At 43.9% G+C, this 18,812-nt stretch overlaps 1 protein-coding gene across 1 annotated transcript; it reads left to right on the forward strand.

Annotated features, from left to right (window-relative positions):
* The first annotated feature begins 247 nt into the window (after window positions 1–247).
* Window positions 248–17,577, forward strand: Prosalpha6 (Proteasome alpha6 subunit). The gene is made up of 7 exons (XM_065454477.1): window positions 248–266; window positions 3,372–3,506; window positions 4,039–4,378; window positions 6,162–6,232; window positions 7,784–7,913; window positions 9,948–10,099; window positions 17,359–17,577. Exons 2-7 carry the CDS (start codon window positions 3,504–3,506, stop codon window positions 17,503–17,505), a joined length of 843 nt encoding a protein of 280 aa, XP_065310549.1. The 5' UTR covers window positions 248–266; window positions 3,372–3,503; the 3' UTR covers window positions 17,506–17,577.
* Window positions 17,578–18,812: the final 1,235 nt, after the last annotated feature.

Raw genomic sequence — 18,812 nt, forward strand, 5'->3', positions numbered from 1 at the left:
AAGTTCCGGGCTTGCAGCGATAAAGAAAGGAAACGCATCAAGGCAGATGACGATTATTTTTGTGTGGCAGAAGGGGCAAGCAAAGGGTGTAAACTGTTCTTAGAGTGTACGCGCCGCGGAAAGAACTGAGAAACACCGTTTGCCCGTCTCGCGGGTGCCGCGCTCCAAGCTGTAGGGATGACGTGTACGTGCCAGTGCGTCTACGTACGTACATGTGTCCTTGATGTGACGTCGCTCTTGACTCGTGACTTCGAGAATTATTCAAGGTAACGTCTGTTATTTCTGTAATCTGTTGCATTTATAGACGGGTTAAGGTTCAGAGTAATAATAAAACACACAAACCGAATGTCTGTGTGTATTTGTTTTCCTTCGCACCACACCAAGAGAGATGTACTTCCGTTTCGTCTGCTTGTTCCCACGTTGTGCAGTCGCGCGCGCTGACACCGAAACTATGCCACTTCCTACCACGTTACAGCGTGCGATCATGTTGTGTGAGCCGCTTGTGCCTGCCTCAGTATTCGCGTAGCACTGACTTATACCGCTAGTGAGACAAACACAAAAGCTCGCGCGCGACGCCGTCAGTGGAAGTGCGCCGCGAAGCAAAAAAGCGAGGAAAAAATGGCGGCAGGTCCCGTGACGTATGCGTCCCGCGATCCTCGAGGTCCGGTATGGGAAAACGCAGCGAAGGAATTTCACTTGCGGAGGCTAGGCAGGGCAAGCGGAGAGAATGTCTCTCTTGGCAGTGGCGCTCGCCTCCCCAAATCATGGGTTCGCGGCAAGGAAACATTTCTATCTCGGCTATTAATGAACCAATTTGAAAAATTCTTGCGGCTGAACGTTTCTTGGAGAGCACGTAACAGCTTCCAGCGTATAACCAAAATTTGCTGTGGGGCCTGGTGAGGGGCCCTTTAAGTTCAAGGTACAGTACACTACGTCACTGCAATTTCTGAAAAATAAATGCAATGCAAATATGTCAAGCGGGCAAGTTACGCAAGGCGTGCAAAAGCAGAGGCGCATTAATTTTAATCTATTGTAGAGTATCCCTTCCTGAAGCCAGCCTGTTCCCTTGATTGATTGAAGTCCAGTGTTGTTCTTATTTTATTGGAGAATATCTTGGTGACTACTTCATATAATACTGGAAGTGAGCTAATGGGCCTATAATATTTCAATTCTTTAACGTCTCCATTCTTGTGGATTAGTATAATGTTGGCATTCTTCCCGTTTGAAGTCGATAGACAGATGGTATAAAGGGTCGCCAGTTTTTCAAGCATTATGTCTCCGCCACCTTTGATTAAATCGACTGTTATTCCATCTTCTCCTGCCGGTTTCCCACGTTTCATGTCTTGCAAGGCCCTTCTAAGTTCATCGCTAGAATTATAGAAGGAGCCTCTGTAACTTGTTCATTATTACTTCGAATGGAGGTATCATGGCTGTTCTGGGTACTGCAGAGATCAGTATAGAGTTCTTCCACTGCTTTTAATATATCTTCGAGACTGCTGATGCTATTACCATGCCTACCTCTGAGTGCATACGTCTTGATTGCTTTGCCTTATGCCAAGTTTCCTTCTCACTGATTTCGTGCTGCGTCCACTTTTTTACTGCTTTCTCAGTCTTTCTCACCTTATAATATCGGCTATACCTTTTTTTGTCCTTGTTGATAAGTTTTGACAGTTCCGCGAATTTTATAATTCTCTTAAGTTGGACACTTTCATTCTTTGTCGTTTCTTTATAGGTCCTTTGTTACTTGGGAGAGCTTACCTGTACTGAGTGCCTTACCTCCCACTTCCACTGCAGCTTCTGAAGCCACGCTAGTTACTGTTTCTTTCATTACATCCATGTCATCTTCATCTCTCTGTTCTAAAGCTACATATTTGTTTGCAAGTACCAGCCTGAATTGGTCTGCTTTTACACTTACTGCGTCTATGTTGGCCTGTTTCTTCTTGATAAATTTTACTCTTTATTTCTTTAGATCGAGGTGAATCCTAGACCTCACTAACCTATGATCACTGCACTTAATTACACCATCTAACACTTCTACATCCTGCACTATGCTGGAATCGGCAGAAAGTATGAAATCAATTTCATTGCTTGTTTCACCATTAGGGCTTTTCCAGGTCCACTTTTTTGTTCCTACGTTTCCTGAAGACGGTGTTCATTATTCGCAGCTTATTTCTTTCCTCGAATTCTACCAGCACCTCTCGTCGAGTGTTCCTAGAATAGACGCCGTATAGTTGCCAATTGCTTGTTCACCAGCCTGTTTCTTCCCCACTTTTGCATTGAAGTTCCCATTACTTTTGCACTTTTCTCGTCATTAATTCAACATCTTCATAAAACTGATCCATTTCATCGTCATCCTGACTGGAGGTTGGAGCGTAGGCTACCTTTAATCTGTACCTCCTATTAAGTTTTATTACGACTAATGCTACCCTCTAATGCTGTAGAATTCGCCAATGTTGCGCGCTATGTCCTTATAGATTAGAATCCTACTCTGTACTGCTTCTTATCTGTAAGTCCTCTATAGCAGAGGACGTGGCCATTTGTCAGCACTGTATAAGCCTCACCAGTTCTTCTAACCTCACTAAGGCCAATGATATCCCAAACAATGCCTGATCCTCAATGAGTTCAGCTAAGCTATCTTCAGTTGAGAGAGTTCGGGCGTTAAATATTGCCAGTGTGAGTTTCCAGAGTAACACATACAGGCCCTTAATTCGTGCAACAGAACAGCCAGCTTACAAAATTGGGGAATAAGAGACAAACTTTGGCTCCATGAAAAATATCAGATACCATGCTTTGATTTGCGTACTGCAAGCGGCCGATATGCGATCGAAGCTCTGTTTAACTTGTGAAACAATGCAGCGAATATTGCTACCAACGCGCGCACTGAGGTTGTGTTGAAAACATGACGGCCACTACGTTTCTTTTGGCGTCTGCAGTACGCCTGCCCTGGAACTGCTCGCGGTCATCAAACCTCCTCGGTCTCCACAGCCTCTTCATGACGTATTTGCGGGTCTCGCGGTGCACGACACGTCGCTTCCTAATGTCGCCAGTTGTTTAGTTAGTGAGCGAATATTCATCTATGCAACCCGTAATACTACGAGCCTTAATTACTCCATGTAATAGTATGATACTTCTCCATCGCCGTCAGTGCTTCGCCTTTTGGGTGAAAGTGCGATTTTTTTAGCAATAAGCAATGTCCGAGACATTGTGGCCATGACATGTTTTATCGTAAGAACAAACGAGAGAGTTATTTTCGTATAATTTCTGGCTACTTATTCGTGAAGAAACACTGAATGACAGTGCACCGAATCACGGTGCCCTCACTGAAACCATACTGAAACAGAATACCTTCGCGCTGGTGGCTCTGTTTACAGATAGTCTCATTGTCATCGCCGTTAGTGACCTGTAGCAAGTCGTCACAAGCCAGTCCACAATCAAGCCGTGTTTTCGAGCTTGCTTCTGGGCTACCCGATCCGGCGAGTCACGATCGCTGGCCTGACTTCGCCATGGTAAGTGTGTGTTTGCAGTATTCTGGCACATTTGTATTTGCACCTACACTGCTTGTCGTTCTGCACGTCATGTCTGGCCATGCATGGCTGCTTAGCGTAGCGCTTCGGGAATGTGGAGCACAAACTCGACGTGTGCGCTTCGTGACAGCGAGTGTAACGAAGAGCCGGAAAGTGCCTTGAAGAGACAGAACATTGTAGTTTAGGTGCTTGGTGCTGCGTTCTTACAGCCGTTGGTCGCTGCCAGCGATTTATTAAGTGAAACGAGCTAGCACCATAAAAAATGTCGGCAGCTCGTCCCTTGTACAGACGCTCGAGGCGCTCGCGTTGGGCGCACTTTTGCCTAAGCGCATGTGCTGGCATTGGCGCTTCATTGGCGTCGTTTTTTTTTTTTTTTTGATATGGGACGTCGCCGGGCACGCAACCTTAGAGCTTGGCCCCCGTTTTTCGGCGTACAGTGCCATATAATCGTGCTAGACAGAGTAGTCAAGCGTGATTCACCACGTTTCGTCCCCCTGCGCCTTCTTCCTCGCAGTACCGGAACCAGTACGACAATGATGTTACCGTGTGGAGCCCCCAGGGCCGGCTGCACCAAGTGGAGTACGCTATGGAGGCCGTGAAACAGGGATCGGCCACCATCGGCCTCAAGAGCGATACTCATGCCGTGCTGCTGGCCCTGAAGAGAGCCTCTTCCGAGCTGTCGGCGCACCAGAAGAAGATCATCCCTATCGACAACCACGTCGGTGTCTCCATCGCGGGTCTGACGGCTGACGCGCGCCTGCTGAGCAAGTTCATGCGGTCCGAGTGCCTTAGCAACCGCTATGCGCATGATACACCTTTGCCCATCAGCCGACTCGTCACACTGCTCGGAAACAGTATCCTTTTGTCACAAGCGCGTCATTGGGAAGCTAGTGTTGCGACGACGAAACAGGCATGCGAGCGCTACCTAACAACTGGATTTTTGCTGCACACAAGGAAAAAATATATATAGTTCGTAGGAAAAGATACTGAGCAAAACAGATGAAAACGAGAAGGAGTGAACATGGACCAGCACAAAATTTAAACTGTGTCATCAGTCCGTGTTTCTCCCATCTCGTCTTGCGCAGTCTCTTTTTCTAAGTATTATGAGCCAACAAGCTTTATCATGTTATATATGGACATGCGGCACGTGCCATGTGAGCTAAGAACAAACAACAAAGGCACATGTAAGATAATGAACTTTTGTACTTATCATGGCCTACAGCATTCTTAGGCACACTGGGGCTTGACGTTGAAATTGTCCAACTGATGTAGCTGATGGTTGGGCAGGCTGTTTTGCATCCATCTGTATCAAGCTACATAGACTCCTGACACTTTTATGAAAATGTATAGCACCAACAAATAAACACAACCACATGTTGCCAACCAGCATCGTAGTCTACCAAGAAAGTTTTCTGTTGGGCTTGTTGCTACATGGTACTTGCAACAAAAATAGCATAAACTAACGATGCCCGAATGATTACAAACGACGCTGCATAAAAACTCATATACCAACTCCGACAAAGTTTGAGCTTACCAAGACGCAAGGTCTCTCTCACCTTTCTTTATCTAAGCGGTGGCCTCCAATGCGAAGCTCATGGCTTCAGCGTTAGTTCGGTGAATGGAACAGATGGTCAAATACACATTCACAAGCGCTAAAGGCCGTCATTATTGTGTGGACCCATTTCCCCACCACTTGAACTTGAGAAGCTGCTTTACGAGTAGTGATTTTTTAAAGAAAACATACGACAGTAGTACGTGGTTTATCTATCGCTGCAGCCATACAACAAATCATTTGCATACTGTCTTGCATCATTTATAACATCTGCTGTCTACTGTATGTTGTTTGCTACACGGACGATCCACTCAATGGTTGCTGGAGGAACTATGTCATGCCGACATCAGGTCGAATCTACCAATTTTGGTGAAGTGGCCTTGACTGCTCTGTAGAGAAATCTCGCCTCTCAGTCTGCTCTCAATCTGCCGTTGGAACTGACATGTGCCCAAAGGAGCAGAAAAATTTGCTTCAGAAGTGCTCTGAATCGGCCATTGGAATTCAGAATTCGATGTAAGAGTGGGGCCTTCTAGCCACTATTAAAGGAGCAAAAGGTGTGTCCACCGTACCATCTCTGCAGCATCTATGTTGCAGCAAAACATTTGACTGCATAAGAGGCCTACCTTTGTGTCGTATGTTTATAGAGCAGTCTCTGCGCAAAATTTTCCATTTCAAATAGGAGTGGATGCATCCTAAAAAGCTTGTGAAATTAAGACATTTTTCATATTAAAACTGAAAAAAAGCGTCGCCGTTACTGCTCACCAGAAATTATGCACAACCTTGATGTTGAGAGCCAGTCATGATTCTTCGGCATGATCTCTGAGCTTGGATGGCGCCCCTAGTGCACTGAAAATTTTGGAGGCAACATGCTAGGACTTGCATCCTATCTGCTAACCACCAAGTGCAGGTGTCATCTGCACAGGTGTGATTTAAAGTCTGTTTGTACAATCGCTAGCTCTGAGGCCTTACCAAGATTGTTTTGGTAGTATATACGGCACACTTATAACCAATTTAGAAGTGAAATTTTATTGCAGTTGGCCTGCAATCATTTTATTCGTTCTGCTCCTTGACTTTCCTGTCAACAGAAATGCAGGTGTGCACTCAGCGTTACGACCGTCGTCCTTATGGAGTAGGCCTCCTGGTAGCTGGATATGATGTAAGTTAGCACATTGGCACAAGCTTTGCTGTCATTGCGAGGTTAACTTTTGTTTGTCGCCATTACTAACAAACTGTTTTGAGGCTGTTATAAAATGTATACTGGATAGTAGTGTGCATCTCCTTTGGCTCAGCCATAACTGCACATGGCTGTCTGTGCGGCTTAGCACAGACACAGTCCACGTCGTGTATCCTGGAGGTAATCTTGGGCGGGAGCAAACGTAAGGCGAGCCAAGATGGTTGGTGACTTCATGCGCATTGTGTTCCCGCACACCTTGTGTTGGACATCGCCTAATATCAGGTCCCCAAAATGCAGCGAGGCGAAAGGCAGCATGGAGTGTTTAGTCCCCAATAACCCTTGAATCTGAAAAAAGAGATTCAAGGGCCCTTCGTAAAAATAAGTGTGCTTCTTGAATTCCTTGAGAACTGGGTTCGGGGGCAACTTTTGAACATTCACTGTAACAAAATCTGTGTAAGGGCCATGTCATAGACACTATTTATTGGGAAACAATTCCACATTATTTTCTTTTGGAAGTGTCGGTACACGATTGCAGTGAGGTGTGTCCACAGCCACCAACCACAAGCTTGTTTAAATCACTGCCATCGTGGAGCAAGACAAAGCCAGATCAAGTGACCAAACTGTGCCACCATTTTGTTCAAGAAGGGGGAGCTTTGAGCTAGTTGGTCCGACATGTCCGTCCTGTCCACTACTTCGTCTCACGTCCCGTGTGAAGTCGCTGTTCTTTTCCTCTTTAAACACTATTTTGTTGTTTTTCTAGTTTGTTCACACCACAGCCATCATGGCTCTAATTTCGTGCCATAGTCTCTAGAAATGCCTGGTGGAAAGCAATTTTCGGCCATTTAGCATTAGCATAACGAGTGAGTATCTTTGGCTTTAGTTGGACACTACTAACCATCATGCCGGATGACGATGACATCTTCACAATGGAAAAGCCAACTTATAAAAGTGACCTGAAGAGCTTGAAGTATGTGTCCAGCTCAGCAGCTGCTTAGCTACGAAAAATTTCAGCTAAGAAGAAGGAGATATGACTATTTTTGCAGTGTATGTGTAAGAGTAAGGTATCTTTCCCTCTTCTTCAATTCTGGCCTTTGGCATTCTTGAAATTCTTGAATTGTCCTTGCATTTTAGGTTGGATGTTCCGTACAAACCCTGTACAAACCTTATTCTGTGTAGTTGTCTGATATTTTGTTATCGCTACCAGTGTTTCACCTTTCTGGTCAAATCGCAACTTTTTTATTATTATTGATATTGCTTAAGCTCGGTACTATGTACTTCAGCAGAATGTGAAGGTAAGCGATTGTGCTGAACATGAACTGTATGACAAAGAAATGTTATATTTCTGGGATTGACATTCATAGGTGACAGTTGCTCCCTGTTTTTGCTCTTGTTATGTGAGTGCATTTTGTCCGTTTGACTGCTTTACATTCCTGTCAACGCAGTAAACCTGATGGTTAGTCGACGGCGCTGTGTCTATGTGCGTGATTGTGCTATTTTGTTCGTCATGTTGCTTTTTTCATTTTGTTTTTTCAGGACATGGGTGCACACATCTATCAGACGTGCCCCTCGGCCAACTTCTTTGACTGCAAGGCCATGGCCATTGGTGCCCGCTCTCAATCGGCCCGCACGTACCTAGAGAAGCACTTAGACGAGTTCAAGTCATGTACGTATGACTTCTTGGTCACAGCAGGCTGGCTGTGTGGAAATGTTACAGAACTTATTTACCAGTGCTTTGGGGCAAGACTTTCAGAAATAGGGAGCAGAGTGGACAAGGCAGTGGTTCTGTTTGCTTCATCTTTCTGGTCCTGCTTTCATAATTCCTAGAACGAACTTGCAGAGTATTTGTCAGGCCTAAAAACAAGAAACTTAACTGGCTTGAATTTCAGCCTCAACTACAGTTCTTAGTACAATTGGCCTGATTATTCCATCTCTTCTATTGTCTGGTCTGCTTCCATCTAGCAAAGCCTTGTCCTCTAGCACTGGAAAATGTTTTTCATTATGCTATCTCCAGCACAAATGGGGCCTGCAAGATGTCAAGGGAGGTGAAGAGATGGTGCCGTGTCTTCGTGTTCCCTGTCGTCTAGAGTGACCCATTTGCACTGCTAAACACCATATAATGCACTGCCAATTAACCCATTAGCCTCCTTTTGATTTTTTGTGTGTTGCAGAACCTACTACTGTAAAACTTTGTTATGTCATATATTTGTTATTAGCATATATTCGTTACATGCTGATATAAGTGAACAAAATTTTGCACTTACTTTGTTATATCCAATAATTCATTATATCCATGTACATTACATCGAGGCTCAGCTGCGTACATTACTACAAATTGCTGCGGATGCCCAATCAAAGATTAGAATAGACAAAGACAAGTGCTGACCACGAACTTTGGTCCTGACACAAGAGTTCTTTTAATGAAGTCAGATAAAGACACATTGTCGTCAGTGTGGACCCCTCTGAATTTGCCCTTTCTTATGGTTGCTGTGTTCTGCTGAAGCTGTGGAAATGCCATTTGCCACAAGAGTTCCACCGTGTGGTCGATAAGCATGATGAATTGTCACCATCTTTTTTTTCTTGCTGCTGAAACTTTATGGTTCGCCATCTACTTGGAAGAGCAGGGACTCATGGTACAGGCTGTATAGGCTGTCTTATAGCTAAACTACATGTTTAACTATGCTGGCTGCTTGTAGTGACTTCTCCAAATGTGGATGGGTGCACTTTTTCTGGACCAATACAGATAACATGTATCCTCCTCATAAGAACTGCTGCTTGAATCCAAGCTGCAGCCTAAAGCAGTTTTTCTATCCTTGCTGACACAAGAAATGAAAAAAAAAAAATGCACTCATTAGACAGTCACTGTGCTGGCACATTGTCTGACAAAAATTGGGTTTTCGTTGATGGTCTCAATTCTTAATAAAGATAGTACTAGAGATTGCTTAAACTGCTGTGGTTACAATGTCTAGAACACCCAAAATTGACATGACTGGTTACACTGCATATGGCATTGTCCTATTGTTTACATGATTTGTGAAAAAGTCTTGTTTTTAAAGCTATGGTGGAGCATATGATCAAATACTATATGCAGTCAGCTTTTTGTCTCTCTTGCATGATGTGTGACCAGCTGCTGGTGGAATTGCAGTCCCTGTTCTGGTTACAGAGTTGCAGAGTTAAGGAATTCATGTTTCAAAACTGTTAGTTTTTGTATGATTTACATGCAATCAAAATTCTGTAAACTGTCAAGGTTGATTTTCTAGTTTGCTGATACTAGTTTTGTACAGCTGTAACAGCTGTTCATTGAGAACAGTTTTCCTGTTCACTAAAATTGCTAAATATACATGGTTCAATAACGACATTACATGTATTAAAAAAGTCTAAATAAACCTGTCTTTTTCACCAAATAGACTCCTTAAACCATTTATATTCAAATTTGTTTAAAAATTGGAAAAAAAGAATATTTAGTATCAGATTTAATTTGCAGATTTTGTTGTTCAAATATGTAGTGTTTTGAGACCTTCAGTTTTGGACTAGACGACCAAGCTCTGCTTTTATTGCCATTAGTGTTGTAACCTCCTCCTTTGTAGTGCCTTTCTCATTGCATATAATTTGCTTCTATGTTGTGCATGCCCAGCTTTGAACTGGCTGAGCATAGAGCCTCGAGGAGAAAGTGTTATTTGAGTGCCTGTTGTATGTGCAGGCAATTTGGAGGAGCTCGTGAAACACGGCCTGCGGGCGCTGCGCGACTGCCTGCCCAACGAGGTGGAACTGTCCACCAAGAATGTCTCGATTGCCATCGTGGGCAAAGACCAGGACTTCACCATCTATGACGACGACCGTGTTGCCCCTTACGTATCCTTTTGCTGTCCAGAACAAGAAGCACATGAAATGTTCGCATGAGCAAGCAACAACCAGATGCCCAAACAAAGGAAAACAAAGGCAACACATCGGTGTTACTATTTAGCCTCATAACAAAGTCACCTCCTACACGAACATACCTTCTTTATTGTAGCTGGTATTGTTACACTGATACCAGCGCCAAACATTTTGCATTTACTTAGTTTTATTCGATAATTTCTTATATCCATGTTCTTTATAGTATTGTGCCTGGGCTCTATCTGGTAGCGTGGAATGCAGTCTGACTCTGCTGTTCTGTTATGATACCATGTGATGACAGAGCAGCAGTGACATCTGCAGCCAAATGATACCAGCAGTTGAAGAACATAGTCTGTTGGAGTGCTTGTGCTGTTATCTTGTTGTGCCATATAACAGATTCCATGCCTTTGCATTGTCACAGGCCATTTGTTGTGCAGGAAGCACCAGAATAGTAGGCTAGTGCCTGAGAAGGCGCCATTGTGACTGCCCTCGGTTTCTGAAGCACGTGCAGGGGTCATATTTCATTCAATTCATGCCTCGTTGTGTTTTTAGTCAACCGCTGTGGTAGCGCAGCGTCCATGGTGCCCTGGTTCTGTGCACAATGTCGCGGTTTCATTAGAGGTGGAACGCAGCAATGCTCGTATGTTTAGATTTAGGTGCTTGTTAAAGAACCCCAGGTGGTCAGAAATAATCTGAAACCCCCTGCTACAGCTTCCATCATGGCCCCAGTGTTGCTTTGGCACGTTTAAGCCTGTGAATGAATCAATCTCTCTATAGTCAGGTCAGGTTAGAGGCCCCTTTGTTTCACATGAAGTCATACCTTTGCGTGGTCTGTACTTTTACTTAATGTTCAGTACAAAATATGTGCTGAAAAATTGCCAGACATAGTCAGCTCACAATAATTCAAGCATGGGCAGTTGCAGTCAGTTCAAGCATAGCTTGGAAACTTGACTTACCTGCTGCATCTGCAATGCACTCTAAAGCTTCCCTATTGAACATATGGAAATAGGTAAATTCAGGCTTTCTTTCCCAGAACAAAGCAGTGCCAAGATAGTGTGGCTTTTGTGTCCAAAGAGCATGTATTTTTATGTAGAACTGTATAATAGAAATCTGGCCTTTCATGTTGATAAACGAGTCAATAAAAACAGGCATTTCATAAATGTTGACCTATGCAAGAACATTTTAAAAAATAATGCAGACATTACGTAGTGCTATTTTGGACTGCCTTAAGAAGCATTTCATATGCTGAAGGGCAGGCACTGTTGAGCCTCCATATATTGAGCATATATATAACAAAGTTTTGTATATATTATAGTAAATCAAATTTATTTCTTGCCAATGTCAGAATGTGACAAATACATTCTTATAATGAACATTGCATTTGACGAAGGTACTTTGTGTCAGCTGTAACTTCACTATAACAAGGTCCGACTATAATGTGTTCCACGAAGCTTTTGCTAGCTTTATATGCATATACCCGGCAATGCCCCATGCAGGGAATATTCCTATTTGTGGCAAATTTATGCTCAATATTTTAGTGTTAGGAAGGAGGAAATTATTACAAGACTGAATGGAATTATAAGAATTATGGGCATATTGAGAGAAGACTTTTGTAGCAAAAGAACTTCTAGCTTGGCTAGCTGGTAATTTTTCTCAGTAATTTACTTTGGAGCATAACAGAACACACGCACATGTCATGTATGCACATGCACTACTAGCCCGATGATGGGAGCAGTCCTCATTATATTTCTATCACTAGTAGTCAACCACACATAATAAAAATATAATTGCATTGCATAATAAGGTGGACGAAAATGCTACATGTCCAGTTTGATTTGATTTGTACAAAGAAGTCCTTGACCTTACTCTCCACAATGATGTGGGCGGTCAAAAGGTTTCGTTTTCGCTTGATACCAGTGCCACTCGTGATTTCGTGTTTTAGTAGTTTTGGTATCACATAGTGCTTCGCTAGCTTTGCCGGCTTGCGGAACTCGCATAAACTGCACGTAGCAGAAAATGCCACATCCACATGATGTCACAGGATACCTGAATGGTCCACACTGCTTAAACAGCTGCAGAGGAAAATACAATGCTCTGTCCTGGCCCGGTTTTTTCATGCCAGTGCGTTTGTGTTTTGTAAAAAAAAAAAAAAACAGTAGTGCACTTTCTGTCGGGTGCTGATTTACTCACCGATGGCAGTAAAGGGCAGATGGTGCATGCAACGTCACCACTCACCTGCTTGTGGGCAGTTCATTTAATTGTGCTAAAGGTTTGCGGACCCATCAGATATAATTTCCTCCTTAAAGAGACTGACAACCAATTTTTAAAGGGACACTAAAGTGAAAAGGGATTTCTTCTGCATCAGTAAATCACCGTTCTACAACACCAAAAACACCACTCTTACAACGATAAGACGTTTGGTAAGCCAGAAAAAGCGCAACAACGAAATACGGGTGGCGACGCCTACTTAAGTTCCCACACCTGGGGGCTGTGACGTCATGGATTTTGATGGCATCTCCTAGGGCCTACTAATTATATATAGCGGTGCAGATTGACTACATTGTGTTCTAAAGGAACCAAATATTAAACATGCCAAGTTTCGGGAACCTTTATTCAGCCAACGTGGCCCAAATGCGAAAACAAACTTTGGAATCCCTGACGTCACGCTGACGTACCAGCGCTGGCGTTTCGGTGTGAAATTCAAATACTGATACTTGGACCTTCATTTTCTCATCTAATATTCAAACTATTTTCTTGAAATGACTGCCTGCAGGGTTCTCAAACAATGCTTTATTAGTCTAAACTGATTTATTGTTTCCCTTTAGTGTCCCTTTAAGGACCTAGTTTTTTATGGCGCAACATAAAGCTCACCCTCAATAGTGTTTACATGTGCAGTGAATACTTCCAAAAGCGCATATATATTTTTTAAGCACTCTCTCGATCTGAACAGTCCCTAAAAATTAAGAGTTCCTCCTCCCGCATAGCTGAGAAGTGAGAGCAATGTCGATAGCCTGCCTTGCAAATTCTGAAAGCCTCCCATCGTTCTTCTTTCACAGGAGTGAGTGTAACTGTGGTTAACCACCCACATTTTGATCTTTTGAACCACTTTTGAAATTAAAAAGCTGGTACAATAAGTTTTCGTTGTTGTACAGACCTTTCTTATATTTGTATGATGTTTCTCCGCCAAGTACACGCCTGACTCATGGCTCGCTGGCCCCCGTCGTCGTTATTCTGTCGATAGACAAGCCAAGCCAACTCAAAGAAGACAAAAGCAGTGCTACTTTTCTACTCACTACACACAAAAGTCTATCTGCACATTGTAAGTTAGAAAAAACTAATAACAGAAAAAAGTGTACTGCATTGCAATATTAATAGAAAGACCAGGAACTGTGTACACTAATAGAAGGTCACATGACAGGCCTCTTATGCATTTTCATGTTGTTGTTGTGTGGGGCACCAAATGCCATTTATCGCAACTTTTAGTGAATAATTAAAAATATCAATCTACGTTTAATGAGAAAAAAGATGGCTCGTTTTAGCTATGTATTTAGCCATAGGAAATCTTTCCATTGGTGGGGCTATCTCAATTCATGTTCTGAGCGGTTGTCTGTCCCTTTAACTAAATGTTTTCTTGGCACGAAAGAAGCACTGTGAGGTTTCTGGAATGGTATTTTAACAGGTCACATTGACCTGTTATTTGCCTTTAGTGTCCTTTTAGTGTACAGTGAAACCCACCTATAATAATATGCAAGTGCCACATTAATTCCATTGTTATAACCAATAATTGTTATAATTGAGTTAGATGAAGAAGGAGCAAAATATGGGAATGCCAGAGCTGTTGTGAGCAAGGAGGAAGAGGAAATAAAGAGAGGACGCAAGGATGTTAACCAGAGATTTATGGTTTGGCTACCCCACTCTAGGTGATGGGAAAGAGGAAATAGAAAAATGAGATGTTGTGAGGAAACTATAATGGCAGGGAGGCCAGTGCCCCTCTCCACCACCTTCCTCTATCTGACTGCTGATTGAGTTGACTCATTTAACTGTTTAACTCTGCTTTCTGCGTGCTCTGATCACGCGTAACAAGCCGCTGCTGTTGGCTTTCAAGAATAGCACTGCTAGAGGGGTAAAGGATGGGAAGTGGCATGCGAGCTCCGGCAAGGCATCACTTTGGTGGCCCCAAAAGAGGCCTTTTAAAAGATGTGAAGAGGTTGCCACGGCAGCCTCTCAGCTTGAAAAATCTAGCAGATACGTTGGGACATGATCACCACAAGGATCTTACCACATACAGTCGCCGACCGTTTATTCGGACCTCACGGAGACTGTGGAAATGTCCAAATAAACAGGTGTCTGAAAAAGCAGATTAAGAAAAAAAAATGAAATTCTTTATTTCCACGCACTTATTCGGGCTCAGCGGTAGGCTTCAAGAAATTGTGAATGCGCCGTTGCACGCTGTTCCGTTTACGTGCAATCAGATAAGCCTGAATCTCGGAGAGGGTCGTACGGTCACTATAGGCGCCTGAAAGCACAGTCACTGCTTGTACATGCTCTGCTTGCGGCGGCAGCGTACCACATGGTGCGTCATCTTCCAACTCGGAGTCATCATCTGGTGGTGCAGCAGAAACGTGACAGATGATCTCGCCGTCGTCGAGTTCTGCACATGTCAGTACAGCAGTGTCAGCACCTGTGAAACTGTCAAATGAGACAGTGTCCAGGATCGCAATGCAACCACTGTGCAGGTCTCGGCAGAACATTTTCAGCGTCAGTAGGAAGCACATCGGAAGGCCACAAATCCTAGGACTCAAGGCACCCGCTTGCCGGCATTCCCTAGCGCAGTCTGCGTGGGCACTGCCGCCGCCATTAGGCACTTGACGCGATGTTTCCGTATGAAGCGTTGGATCACTGCAACTTCCAACCTCGACACAGCACACAAAGCAAACACCACCACGCCGTTAAGCCGACACCAGTCGCATGAATGAAAACGTGGCTTACTCGCAGCATTGTGCACGAAGAAAGAAACAAATCAGCTGCTGGATTGTCTTGACATTGCTTAATACGCTGAGACCGGAACTGCTGTAGCCACCCTACCGATCCAGGCGGAAACGATGATGATGAGCGGGGATTTGCAGTAGTGCCACTTCGTGGGGCAGCAAGGAGGCTCCGTTCAAAACAAAATGTCGTTCAGCAAGTCGAACCATGCACCGGTCGGAGTCGGTGCATGGTGCTCTCGATCGAGTTGGCTCAAGGAGTGTCCGAAAAATCCGACGGAAGGTTGCAAGGTGTCTGAACTTTAGGTAGTTCTTATATGTCTATGGGTCTATGGTCTATGTCTATGTCTATGGTCTATGGGGAGAATGGCGGTGCCACGAAGCAGACCGAATAATCAAGCATGTCGGAATTTTTGGAGTTCGAAAAATCAGTTGGCGACTCTACTTCTCACTGGCTTGCACAAGAAAATTCCATGTTCGTCAGCCTTACCTGCTTTATGCGAAGCTTGCCGACATTCTTCTCCAAGGCATCCAGGTGCTCCGTGTAATGCAGTGAAAGGTCCTTCGTGAAAACGAAGCCCCGGAAGTACTGAATCATCTGCAGGGCCTCCTGCAAGGACAACATTGAGGCAGCCTGCCCTACCACGTCATTGCTGCCGTCATCACTGTCGTTGTCGCTATCCGATGCAAACATGTTGGCAACGTTTGCCTCATCGGTTAGAAGTACTGATGTTTCTATTGTGTCGTCTGCATATCGAAACTCCTCGAGTCCTGAAGCATCCTCATCCAATGTGCACCAAAGTTCAGGCATCACTTTGTCGGTGGTAGCTTTGCAGGCTTCGTACAAGTCACTGCTGCCTCGGATAAAGCGCGCTTTCCTAAAGCAGTTGCGCATCATAGAAGCACTTACTACAGACCACGCACCAAAGGTAAACTTCATGGCCATCAGTAGATTGATCTTCAGATCTGGTTGCTCCCTGCGTGTCTGTGTGGCCACGTCCATCAACAAGACTAACTTGTTAAGGACGTGGCGATGATACATGACCTTAAAACTTCTTTGCCAAGCAGATGATTTTCGACATTGGTGGTTGCGATAGTTTGTACTTCACCAAGTCACACACTTTTTTACCGTCTTTGTAGTCCTTCACAATACTACACTTCGCTTCCAAATCTATAGCAGTGCGCTTTCTGTTCACCGGCGAAGTTGTGCATTGTCAATCATCAGTGGGAGGATCAGCCATCTTCTGTTTCGGTGGCTAGTCAAACGAGGCGGAGAAACCACGTGGCCAGGAACAACTTCGACGCAGCCAATAAAGACAAGCACAAGCGATTTAATCTGTTGGCAGAACAGCGCAGAATGAAGCACTAGCAAGAAATCTGGGAGCAGTGCAGTTGGTGCAATTTATTCGTGTTCAAAGAAGTGGACCAACAGTGGGAGAGAGGTGTGCGAGGCTGGCAATGCGGAGGAGGATGGAAAAAGGTTCTATTGTATGAACGCTTGGCAGGCGAGGTTGTATTGGCTTGAATTTCTCTTTTCCTTTTCAGGGATTTGGCATTCCATTACCTTTTGGCACAGTCACTTAGCAGCCAGACTTCATTGTTGTAACCGATAATGTGGCATGGGGGCATTGTAGTAAGCCGGTAATTTCACCGCAGAAAACATTCAGAAGTTGACAGTGCAGCAGCTCCTCATTGTTATAACCAATATGTTGGTAAAACTGGCATGTTTGTAAGCAGGTCTGACTGTACATTTATGTTGCAAATATGGTGTATTTATCGCCTGAAAGGCCTCCCAGACATGCACCTAGTTGCCACTGAAAGGCATGGTGCAACATGTTTCTGTGACCATAGCACAGTATATAGTGTACTGGAACGACAAAGCTGCGTCAATAATGTGTGATATTATATAACTGTACATCCACAGGTTGTTGTAGTATATCTAGTGGTCGTGTCATAATATATGTCGCAGATCAAAAACAACTGCAATGTAAAATGCGTGAAGTAAGGCTTCCAAGGCTACACAACTGGCATAGTTTCCACAGTGTTGCCTGCTAATTATAAAACGAAGTTTAGAAATATAAATATGTTTTATTGTCAACAACATTGCATTTATGTTCACTTTAGGTCAATCTACTGTGGTCTGAGGAGGGAGCTAACAATAATGCAACTTGATGCTATTTGCCTTGTAGCAGTTGTATGAAAGGTGTTCAAAAACTGAAAATGTTGTTAGGCTCCTTGACAATCTTGCAGCTGGCGTCCATCGAGGGTGAAGAAGACCGCCGACCACCACCTGGCGATGATGATGCTCCTCCTGCCGCTCCGTCAGATGACAAAGACAAAAAGAGCCCCGCTGACCCAGCAGTCGCTGTAGCCACTGAGGAACGCATGGAGCACTGACATTGCGCTTTAGCACTTCGGTACACACTTGGCTTTGTCTTCTTTTGGCTAATAAATCCTCTTACACAAATACCTTATTATACTTCATTAGTTATGCTATACTCGTGACAGCTTTCTATGGCAATGAAGTGAACATCACGGAAGCAAAATGCGCGCAAGTAAGAGTACTCCTGGAGAAAGTCCCAGATTGTCATCTGCATTAGTTTAAGCTGGAGGAAAGAAAATCAACATCTTATATACAACAGCAAAATGAGAAAGCACACCAGTGAGTGTGAAGTCTGACTTAATTTTCAGCTTTTTATTTTATGTGTTTGAGAAACTGGGAAGACCATCGCATTTGGAAGCTATCCTGGCACTGTGCCTGTTCTGAGAAGCCAAAAGCGCTGTCAAATGCTGCCAGACAACTGTGCAGAGTAACACATATGCAGACACACTGCCACCGCAGCTTTCCCTTCATTGCCACAAACAGTTGTCTGTGCATGTATTGGTAACATTGATGAGGTGCTGAAAAGACTTGTAGAGGCAAACCAGAAAAGTTTATGGACTGCAGGATCTTGGGAAAAAGCTGAATACAGCCATACCTCGAAATAATGAACATAGATATAAGAAAGTAAATCTGTCTTGCCAATAGTGGCATGTAGCAAACGCATGCTTATAGCAAATATCAGATATAATGTATTTTCGTGTCGGATCCGACTTCATTATAATGAGGTTTGACTATCTTGGCAGCCTCGATGATAGCCTGGTGTTAGTTTACTATATCTTGGAGCAGTAAAGTGTCAACAGACTTGAATGATTCCTCCTGCTTTCAACTCATTTGCTATAATATTGCCTACTGTGGCCTTTGAAATACATGGACAAATGGCACCACTCTCATTAGTCTGTTTGGCATGCGAAAATCCCCCATAAATGACAGTGTGAATGTTGTGCAGTGATTGAGTGGTTTAGAGCATCTGGCTTTCAGAACAATGAAACAAGGAAGGGATGGAAACCAGATGGATGTCCAGTTGGCTACCCTGCAATGAGATAGAGGGGATTTAAAGAAGGGAACAACAGAAGGAGAGACAGTTTACATGCACAGAACCAGACTAAAGACAGGGTTATCTATAAGCTTCTCCTTGGATCTGTTGATTTTAGGAAAGTCTGAGCACGTGCAGCTTTCTGGGTTGATGTATGAGGCCATGCACCCAGTGTTTTGGTCTCTGTAAAGGTTCGGCCATCCAAATGGCTGAGTGCATTTTGAAGAGACTCTCTTTGGACATTGAAGCAGGTGAAATTGCAGAGGAGGTGCTTGATGGCGTCCTCAC

This window comes from Dermacentor albipictus, chromosome 10 (assembly GCF_038994185.2).
Source record: "Dermacentor albipictus isolate Rhodes 1998 colony chromosome 10, USDA_Dalb.pri_finalv2, whole genome shotgun sequence".
NCBI classification, from domain to species: domain Eukaryota; kingdom Metazoa; phylum Arthropoda; class Arachnida; order Ixodida; family Ixodidae; genus Dermacentor; species Dermacentor albipictus.